General features: G+C 38.3%; 1 protein-coding gene across 1 annotated transcript; it reads right to left on the bottom strand.

Annotated features, from left to right (window-relative positions):
- Positions 1-919: 919 nt before the first annotated feature.
- LOC128371579 (aquaporin-11-like) lies at positions 920-3,675 on the bottom strand. Its single transcript, XM_053331933.1, has 3 exons — positions 3,014-3,675; positions 1,991-2,107; positions 920-1,079 (listed from the first exon to the last, which is right to left on the bottom strand). Exons 1-3 carry the CDS (start codon positions 3,603-3,605, stop codon positions 973-975), a joined length of 816 nt encoding a protein of 271 aa, XP_053187908.1. The 5' UTR covers positions 3,606-3,675; the 3' UTR covers positions 920-972.
- Positions 3,676-11,241: the final 7,566 nt, after the last annotated feature.

Genomic DNA, 11,241 nt, shown 5'->3' with positions numbered 1-11,241 from the left:
GAAAATCTTGTCTACTATCAATAAATAAAAAGGCATTTATTATATACATTAACAAATCGAATTTCACACTTCTGACGTGAGCTGAGACACGAGCCGCTCTATTAGGAAAAAAAAAAGATGAATCAATTAATCAATTAAGTAGTTTAAGTTAGTTTTCAAGTAAGGTTTTTTTTGCTTCTTAAATATTATAATTTGTAGGCTTTCCTCGTCATAAACACAATCTAATCTAAACAATATGAATGTTTTACACTTTTCTGACATTTCAATGACAATAATCTTTACTTACAGGCACTTTGGGTGAGTAACGGATCATTTAACAAGAGCAAGGTGCTTCTGAAACTTCTTTACGTCGTTTCCTACTTGGTGCAAAGCTGTGATCTTAGAAAAATATAAACACTTTAATCTCATTTAACATATTCTGACAGTCTCTGTATGAAAAAACATATTATGAGCACTATGAAAATCACATTTTAAGATCAGTACCTGGATGTGTGTGTGTGTTGCATAATGCCTCTTTAGTCACTAAACTGAAGATCTGTGTGTGTGTGTGTGTGTGTGTGTGTGTGTGTGTGTTGGCAGCAGATTTGCACATCTGAATATAAAGCCTGAATTAATATTGATTAGCTTCCCATGAAGAGCTGATCATGTGTTTTCCTGTCAATAACTCCTCTCGTGTGTGTGTGTGTGTGTGTGTGTGTGTCTGACCTTTCAACCTCATGACGCTTAAACAATCCAAACTATTTCCATTACGTGTCGTGCATTTATTTGAACGTGAAGTGTTGCTGTGATCGTCAAAGTGAACGGACGTTTCACACCACTCTGGATCATTTAGACTCTTTTCTCTTTTATCGATTAACTGGACTGTGCAGGAAACACATGACTCTGATTTGAACAACTCAGACACCTCCACTGTAATAAAATGATTCAAATAAAAAGATACCAACGACTCAGCTTCTCCATCCACGTTAAGAGCTACTGTGTCTTTTGTTTCTTGGCAGCGGGGACGTCCAACCTGATGGTGCTCTTTCCAGAAAGGAAGGGAACGATCTTCTCAAACAGCAGGATGCAGCTCGTCATGCCTGCGGACACGTGGACGAAGCACAGGAGGTCATTAACGGGAGCTGATCAGACTCGAGTGAAGATATTTCAGGTGTGAAATCATTAAAAACAAGTAAAGGTGAGTCATGAAATAGAGGACGGAGGTGTTAAATGATGAGGATGTGTCAGAGAATATAAGAAATTTCTGTAATATTGTTTAATTACTGCTTTATGGTTTAATGTTTCATCTATTTATGCTTGATTATTGTGTTTTATTGTGTTTTTGTGAAGCATCTTGTAACTTCAGTTTGTAAAGGTGCTTTAAATATAATAATATTAATAAGGTTTATTATTATAAAAGAAAGAAATCAATCAGTAATATAAAACAAAGGAGCTGCAACGATCGATTTGACAGATAAGAAATAAGCAAAAATCCTTATAATGTGCTGGTTGTAGCTTCTCAAATGTGAAGTAGTAATGATTTTCTGTGTCATACATGACAGTTAAATGAATATCTTTGGATTTTGGACGGTTGATGAGACAAAACAACAACTTTAAAGTAGCTTTGTGAGGTTATAACGGGTATTTTCCAACCTTTTTCTGACACTTTATATACAGAAATCAATAAAAAGGGTTAATCAAGAAAATGTAACTAAGATATAAATCATTAGTTGAAGCTCTGAAACAACATAAACATAACAATCATGGGAATTTAAGTTATAAAAATGTACAGGTCAAGTTTTTTAAAGCTTTTTTAAAAATTTGGTTCTGACTCAGCCAAGTTTGCTTGATATTGTTTTGAGTTCATTAACCTGTTTGTTTTAAGCTCAGATTGAGGAGCTTTTAACAAAATGTAGGTTCTCAGAGCTGAAGGGTTTAAAACATCTAATATACAACTCATCCCCCCCTCCTCCTCCTCCTCCTCCTCCTCCTCTTCCTCTCTGCTCCTCACCTAAGACGGGTCCCAGCCAGTAGACGAAGCAGTACTCCAGGTAGGTGTGTCCACTACAGGGGAACTGGACGGAGAAGGCCAGGACGGGATTAAAAATAGCCCCCGAAATACTCCCACCTGCACAGAAAGAGATAGAGAGAAACAAGTCTGAAACATCTTCATCTCTTCATCATCTTCATTGTCTTTATTGCAAACGGAGTAAAGCTACTGAGGATGTGCACTTTATCTTCATGTTACCAATGATTATTAATCAAAATGTCATTGTGTGAATAGGTGTGTGAAAGCACCAATAGTCATCCTTTCGTTGCAATTTTGATATTGAGGTATTTGGCCCAAAATATTTAGTATACTATCATTTAAGAAGCTGTATTATTAGATTAAATATGGTTGACACTATGAATCCATCTTAAAAATAGTTTAATTGATTGACTAATCTTTGCAGCTGTAGTTGTTTATGGCTGAATCCAGGATCACACTTTAAGGGGTCATGAGAATTTAACATACAATGCTCTGCAAGTGTTCAAACCCCCTCCCCTCATTTCACTGGATAACCCGAAATTACAACAAGACATATTAATATAGTTGAGTGGTCTGTTATAGTGCATAATAATAATGGTTGAGAGAGGATCCTAAGTTAAGTTAATGAACCCTGAGGGAAAGACAATATTAATACACAGTAGAGAGGTCTGCTATAATGTATAATAATAATAATAATGGTTCAGAATAAACACATATCTCTACAGAGAGGACTCTAAGATAGTTAATGAACCCTGAGGGAAAGATTATATATTAATGACAGAACTATCCAAAGTACTTTAAACCTGTTAAAATAAAATATTTGTACCTGTAGCATAAGTTTTTGTCCCATCTCTAACAGACAGGCTTGCAAAATAATTAAAGTTGTATAAAATAATGGTCGTTTATTCTACTAAAATCAAATTTAGAGGTTCTTGAGCACCCATAAAAAGGATCTAAAATCTCCACTGGCTGAATCAAAAGCCCAGCTGACATGAATTACCACACCTGTAAACACCAGAGCTGTGATTACAGCAGCGATGAAGTGCCCTCTAAGTCTTTCATCCAGTTTGTGGATGTGCATGACAGCAGCCTGGATGATGAAGCCGCAGGCCAGCTCCACCGCAGCGGCCTCCAGCACCGTCCCACCCAGGGGGTCAAAGCACCTGAACCCAAACCTCTGGTGCCGGAGGTGCACGTCGGACAGACCCAGCGACCACACAACAGCGACGAAGTGCTGAGCAGCGACCCCTGCACCAAACTGGAAGGCTATGAGGACGAGGGCCGACCTGAAGCTGCTGTTCCCTCTGCAAAAGCTCTCCAAAGCTCCGCTGGCATTGCACGACGCGCCCCGGAAAGTTGCCAAATGGATCAGAGTCACTATGTAGGTGATTGTGAGGCCGATGTGAGGCTCCAGCTGCACACTTTCTCCCAGTAGTTTGAGCTCATGTGTGCAGGAGCAGAGCTGGAAGGTGCACGCAGCCTCCAGCAGGTAAATCTGATAATCTCCCGGGAAAATACGCGCGGCAGCCCGGCGGGTGAGCTCGCTGAGGAGCAGCACTGCTCCCAACACTGAGAAGGAGATCCACAGGTCAGTCATCTGTCCGGTTCTTCACACCGCTCCCTAAAAAATGTAGGGCAACTTGTTTAAGAATGGCAGTCAGCTGAACTTCGCTCCTGCTCGGTGGTAAAAGTACAGATTGATCCACGCTGTTACTGAACACAACAGGAAACAAGGCGCTGGGCTTTTCAATATAAAAGTCGGCTCAGTTTGCTGCAGCTCGTAGCTTTCACATTAAAGGATGAGTTCATGATTTTTCAAATTTTCACAGTATCCTCCTCATAATTAGTCTCAAAAAGTCTCAAATCATTCATTAATACTTCACCAGTCACAGATAATAAGTGAGATTAATCTACTATATTAAATGTGATGAATGCAACAGTTTTGGGGGGAATTTTTTAATAAATCTGGGTAAAAAAAACAACTAGAGCTGCAACTGTAAGTCAATCAATAAGACTACATTTATGATCGATTCATAGTTTAAAAATGATAGTAAACTGAATATTTTTGGGCTCTGGAGCATTACTTAATCCTCACATAACCCTTATATTCAGACTGTTCACAGTATCCCCTCATAATAAGTCTCAAAAAGTCTCAAAGCATTTATGAATATGTCACCATATATGTATGAGAGAGTTTTTATTCAGTTTTTACACTGCTGGTTCATGGAGAAAAAACATGAACTATATTAAATGTGATGAATACAACAGTTTTGTTTTAGGTTTTTGGGGATTTTTGAATAAATATGGGTAAAAAACTCTTAATAATAACGTGCATCAGCTGCACTCAAATGTTTTAAGGAGAATTTGTCAAATTTCAGGCTAAAAGTAAGAAGTATTTAGAGTGTATTTACTGTTTTCTAGTGTAAAATGGGTCATGTTTGACCCTGAACAGTATCTGAGGGTGCAAACAGCCCAAATAATCACCCCTCCTGTTATTTGGGACCGAGGCAGAAATCAAATTAAAGGACGAGTTCATAATTTTTCAGGTTTGTCTTAAAGCGATGGTTTGGTGTAATTTCGACCTAGCGTCATATGCACCATGAGGTCTATCTAAACACCTCAGCCTTTAAGTTTCATTTGGTCGGAAAATAGTGGAGTTAGAGCCATCAGCTGAATGTCTTACAGGCACTAACGGGACCACCAGTGTATCTGGTAAATGACCCCACTAATAATGCCTGGATTGTTATCAAACTTCTACAGTAGTACAAATAGGGTCTTTACTCATAAATCGATGCATTGGAAAGTTTGTAAGTACACCAGGAGTTTATTAAAATAAACACTTAACTGATGGCTTTTACTCTGCTGCTACTGCTAAAGCTGTAAACATCGTTGGAATATCGCAAGATCCTGCACAGAGATCTAGATGTGCTTATTTTGCTTATTTTGCGACCAAATGGAAAAGAAAGGGCGGAGGTGCTGATTAGATAGACATCATGGTGCATATGACGCTAGGTCGAAATTACACCGAAACATTGCTTTAAAACAGGTGCTAAAATAAACACTGAAGCAGGTTTTTCTTGCTGTAATCTTTCAACCTGTTCATACTGACCTTTCAATCATCCCTTCATAATGCACTTACAAAGAAGTGACAAACGCTTCCAAAGAAGTGACAAACAACAAAACAATTCAAAGTGCTTTACGTAAAACATAAAATGCATCAAGACAGGACATAAAAGCAACACATGGCAAAATAAAGTATCTTTATTGATCCACATTGGGATTAATTCAAATTGACACAGCACTATACGTATTTGGGAAAAAGTATCAGCGTAAGGGTGAAAGTGCACTAAAATAGGATCAACAATAAATAAGACAAAAAATAGGATAAAATAAATACAATATTGCAGAAGTTCCTGATATTTACATACAGAATATAACCTCATACAATTAAATATAAATGTGCAGAAAATCTGAGATTATATCCATGTGTGCAATGTTCCTGAGATTTCCACAGTAAGGTAAAGTAAATCCACTCATGCATGCATCCGTCTTCTTTAACTGTGAGTGGGTGTTTGATTTAAAAGACATTTAAATACGATTTAGAAAAGTGTTAAATTGGAAATGTAATCCAATGTAATAAGAATCTCTCAGCCGGCTAGAACATGAGGATGTGGTGTAAACACCAAACCACAAAAAAAAAATCTGTGTACAGCTTCTTGGAAACGGGTAAACAAGCTATGTTATTATAATTTCCTGTTTTGTGAAGACTTGTTGAATATTTGCCAGAATTTCGGTGACTCCTTCCTGTGAAGAAAAAAAGTCTGCAGGAGCCTCTCGGTCTGACTGTCTGACAGGAAATAAGAGACAGGAGAAATAAAGTCAACAAGATGATGATGAGTCACAATTTGGGGTCAGATGTAGAAAAAGTGAGAAAAGATGCTCAGATTGTGGGTTAGATCTGCTCTCTGTGATGTTGTCTTTAAGATGAGATAAAAGGTAGTAATAACTGATTAAAGTGGTGAGAAAAGAAGAAGCTAAAGCAGCATTTATTTTTATTTATTTTTAACAAACTGGCTTTACATTTACATTTTACTCCACCGTTTCTTGGTTGTATGTATTCTAATTTATGATTTTAGATAATATAATGTTTATTCTGTTTTTATATCAGTGAAGCATTTTGTTTTCAGAGGTTCTGGATAATATTTAAGATATTTAGGATATTCTTCTTATTCTTCCACTGTGTCTGCATGCCCTTAGTTCTGGTTGGATGGTCAGATTTATTTCTCTTCATATTCTTCATATTATTATTATTATTATTATTATTAGTGTTGGTATTCTTATTTGTGTTCTTATTGTTCATTCACTCTTTGTCTTCATGCCCTTGGTTTTGGTTTGATGCTCAGATTTCTTCTTCTTCATATTCTTCTTTTGTATTATTCTTCTTAGTATTCGTCTTCATATTTTTCTTCTTTGTATTCGTCTTGGTATTCTTCTTCTTCATATACTTCTTGGTATTCTTCTTGGTACTTCATATTTTTCTTCTTGGTATTCTTTTTCTTTGTATTCATATTCTTGGTGTTTTTCTTCTTTGTATTCTTCTTGTTCTTCTTGTGTCTTCATTCCTTTAGTTTTTGATTGGATGTTTTGTTGAATTCTTGGTATTTTTAGTGATATTTTGATGAAGAACTGAATCTACATTATAGTCGGACATGTTACTCAGTCTTAATGTCTGTTAGTCTCTCTGTCATTCTCTTTGCACATCTGCATATCCAGAAATTAATTAAACCTCTAGAATTTTCTTTACTGATTTAAAATGACCAAAAAATATTGAATGTCTCGACCTGCAGTCATTGTTTGATTATTATAAAATGTGGGAGTGAATTATATTAACTTATAATGTTGAATTAACTCTCTCTCTCAGGTTTCTCATTATGTAGTTTTAACATTACAACAATAAATCTCTCTGTGTATAACTATGACTTATTTATTATTTCTTTAGTGGGGGCTGTTGCTCAGGAGGTAGAGTGGGTCCTCCTTGGAGAAGATACCGAACCCCAAAATTGCTCCTGAAGGCTGCACCATGTAGTGGAAATAAAGGACGATGACAAGGATGTATCTTTCTGTAAGTTTTAATCAAAGCATTTATAAATGGACTCAGTGGTGTGCACAAGGGGGGACGTTCTGGCTCCTAGGTGCCCTCCTAGGAGCCAGAACGCGTGCTAAGGTGCCCCCTCGGGAGCCAGAACGCGTGCTAAGGTGCCCTCCTAGGAGCCAGAACGTGTGTAAGGTGCCCTCTCGGGAGCCAGAACGCGTGCTAAAGTGCCCTCTTGAGAGCCAAAAGGCGTGCTAAGCTGCCCTCCTGGTTGGCAAAACACACAAAACTGCCCTCGTGGGAGGCCAAAATACACACTAAAGTGCCCTCTTCAGTGGCGAGCTGTACGTGCTGTATGTGCCCTTTTTTTTCTTTTCGCCCCTGCCCTTCAAGAAGTCTGTGCACGCCACTGAATGGACTCAAGCAAACACAGATCAATGGTCTTATACTCAGTAAGTTAACAGTCACCAGTTCATTGCTAAAGTTAACGACCTGCTTTTGTCTTGTCTTGACCTCAACATCCTGTTTTTAAGAACCCACACGGTGTCAGAGGTGGCAGAGGACTATAGAGATAGATGCAGTAGCTTTTTACCCCGTATGCTTAACAACAGGCAGAGAACTGAAAGGTCGAGCAGTTAAAAATACATATTTGGTGTATGAGTGTGTAAGTGTGAGTGATTAGCTCCTCTTGATGATGGTGTAAATTGGTTTGAGTGGTTGGAAGACTGCAGTACATTTCATATTTAGTCCTAATGGCTCCATAGAGGAAGCCTTTTTCTCCACACTGCATCTGAACCTGGCACATTTAGAGGAGAAGAACACACATGTGCCAATTGCTGTTTGTGGACTTCAGCTCAGCGTTTAATACCATCATCTCACCACAGCATTTGGTAAGCAAACTGGGCACACTGGGCTTGTGGCTGCTTGACTTCCTCACCAACAGACCTTATGTGGGTGGTAAGCAATTGGCCTCATTCACTAATATGTTGATCGGGGACAACAATGACCTGGCCTACAGAGAGGAGGTGGACCATCTGGTGGACTGATGCAACACAAACAACCTGGCGCTGAATGTCGGAAACAACAAAGGAGGTCATTGTCGACTTCAGGAGGAACCAACACAGTCACACACACTACTCTTCATCAGCAACAGGGCAGTGGAGGTAGTCAATAGCACCACTCTTGTAAAGACAGCTCACCTTTTACCCCAGATGATTGGAGCTCCATCCTCACCACTTTTCTACAGAGAGCGAACTGACCAGCTGCATCTCTGTCTGCTTGAGAGCCTGCAGTGACTCAGACAGGAAGTCCCTGCAAAGAGTGGAGAAGATCCTCGAGACTTCACCTCCTCCCGTCCAGGACATTGCACAAAAAAGGCTGTTTGACCCGAGCTCACAGCATCATCAGAGACCCCTCAACCTCCCACCGCCACCATGGACTGTTCTTGTTCTTCCTGCTGGCCTCTGGGAAGAAGTTTAACAGCATTTGGAGCAGAACAGCCAGATTTTGCAACAGCTTCTTCCCTCCTATTCCTTCCTAGCCATCAGATTGTGGAATTCCTAGTAATCCCCCCACCTGCACGCACGCACACACACACACACACACACACACACACACACTCATAATGGACGGTTCAATAGACTGTTTAGACAAGTTTAGAGTACTGCCATGCAATTATACTTATGCAAATATGATATATCTATCTAATCTATCTATAGATTTTTTTTATTTCCTCTGTTGAGCCATTGCTATGAAATGTTGTTTGGATGTGCACTGTATTGTGTATAATCTGAATTACAAATAAAATCTCTTATCTTATTAAATAAGGACCATTGCACACAAAAAAACTATCAATCTCAAAATGAGAAGAGATGAATTATTTATGCCAGGGCTCGCATTCATTTACATACATTACCAAGTCTTTATCACAGTAACAGCCTAGTAAACACATCTAAAACTACACATAAACATATAAATATAAATAATATTACAACAAAATGAAATATTATAAATGTGGTGTTAAATGTATAGAAATTTCCTCTAAATACAACTGTACAGATTTTAAGATGTCTATAATTTACAACATGCAGGTCTCTGTTGATGATAAAAATGTTTAGAATATTAAAAGTAAAATAAAGGAGAAGTTTATGAAAAGTTAGAATTTAAACAAAAAGACAAAACAAAAGTAAAATGACATGAAAGAGATAAAGTTTAATAATAGCGTAGACTGAAATTAGGTTTAAAAAAAGAGATTAAAAGACAAAAATATGCCTAAACTCAGAGGATTTAGAGCTTTTATGTCTTAGTTTGACATCAGTGTGTGTTTTTCTGTGAGCAGTATAAAATAAATGAATAAATAATTAAAAAGAATAACCTTTTAACCTGGACTCACCTCATGTTACAGTGTGTTTGCATCACTGTGGCCACAGGTGGCAGTCGGTGATCCAGAGGCACACACAGCAACATCAACAGGAGCTTGATGTGAAGCACAAAAGAATCCCCCCAAAACCCAAAATACAACACAATCATTTCCGTGACAACTTTCAAAATAAAACTCACCATGTGTTTGCTTTTGTGCCATAAACGTAACTTTCTGAATGAAATGACGCACTGATTTGGATCACGTGCGCGTGCATTTAGTTTATTATAATAATCCGGATGTTTTAAAAGCGTTTCTTGTGTTTCCCCTGATATATTTAATTATAATTGGAGCTGGATTTATGGTGGTAAAGCATGCTATTTCCGGTCTCCACATGTGTTAAATGTGGTTATCTTGACATCCACCTGGTCTGTGCATCAGAGGAAGAAGTGCGCACTGCGGCTGCCTTGTCTGCTGTTTACCGGTGAGACAATAACCGACCTGGAGGTACCGACACCGGCATGCTGACACCAGAATAACACCGGAGCTGCCCCCTCGCTTTTATTTTTTTGATGATCGATGCGTTTGGAGGTGATGATCAGCTTTGTTCTTCATGCTGTTTTAGCTCTCACTGTCTCGTCCTTTTTTCCCCCCTCTCTGTGCGGAGTGTGTCACCCAAAAACTTAACGGTAACAATCTGTAGACAAATGTGATGATGTTCATGGTGATGTCGTGCTCTCTGCTGGTCAGGACGCACAGCTGATTACACATCATTTAAACAGGTTGGTGGTTTTTACGCATCATTTATAGGCGCCTAACACCTGGATCAAGGTGCAAAGTAGATCCGCAAAAAAGAGGCGAAATGTCTCCTCTGTATATGTGTGTATATGTGTGTGTATATGTGTATGTGTATGTGTTTATTTATACGTTCAGATTTTCCCATCATAACCACCGCGTCCTTAATCTCTAAACTCTTTAATCCTGCGCCGTTAATACTAAAGATTATTACTGAGAGGAATTTGGTAACTTTGCTTGTCACTCAGTCCTGTTACGCAATTCAGCTTATTATAAGAGTTACTTGAAGGCATAAAACCTTCTCTTTTTTTAAATATTTACTGATGACTCATTTTATTTTTATTTCTGTATAGCCAACAGGTTATTATTCTTTCCCTGTTGTCTATTTAGGTCAGGCTTCAGTTTATAAAAGGTGGCACAGTGGAGCATCAATACTGATATTCCAGCAATAGATTTATTTAAAGATGCTAGATGGTGTTTTAATCTGTGTAACATGTATGTATACACTGAAGGTGATTGTATATACTATTTTGAATCCACACAGATATCCTTCATTAAGCCTACATGAGGATTACTGACTGTCCATTTGAGCACACCCGGGTTGCACAAGAGCTGTCATATCTGAAGTAAACTTGACCTTGGAAACCAAAAGTGAGGAAGTCTGAGCAAGTCTGAAAGTCTGAGTCCTCTGGGAACTGCAGCGGAGCAGCCGGGCAGACGGGGAGGACATTTCTGGTGAATTCCTGCATAAAAATAACAAAACAATCTGTAACAATAACAGAGTTTTTTGGTTTAGTTGAACTGTTTTTTTTTCTTTTCCTGTTCAGAAATGGCTATTGTGTCCAAAGATTTGACAGATGATTTAAGGAGCATGTGATTTTGATTTTTTTGTGCATAGTTTTTTATTCAAATGTACAAAAATGTGTCAGGTTCAAACAAAAAAATAGAGTATCATAATGTCACTATGAAGTCTGTAGAGAGGATTAC

This window comes from Scomber japonicus, chromosome 13 (genome assembly GCF_027409825.1).
Source record: "Scomber japonicus isolate fScoJap1 chromosome 13, fScoJap1.pri, whole genome shotgun sequence".
Taxonomy (NCBI): Eukaryota; Metazoa; Chordata; class Actinopteri; order Scombriformes; family Scombridae; genus Scomber; species Scomber japonicus.
The sequence above is the reverse complement of the archived record's forward strand: the minus strand, read 5'-3'. Positions and strand labels throughout refer to the sequence as shown.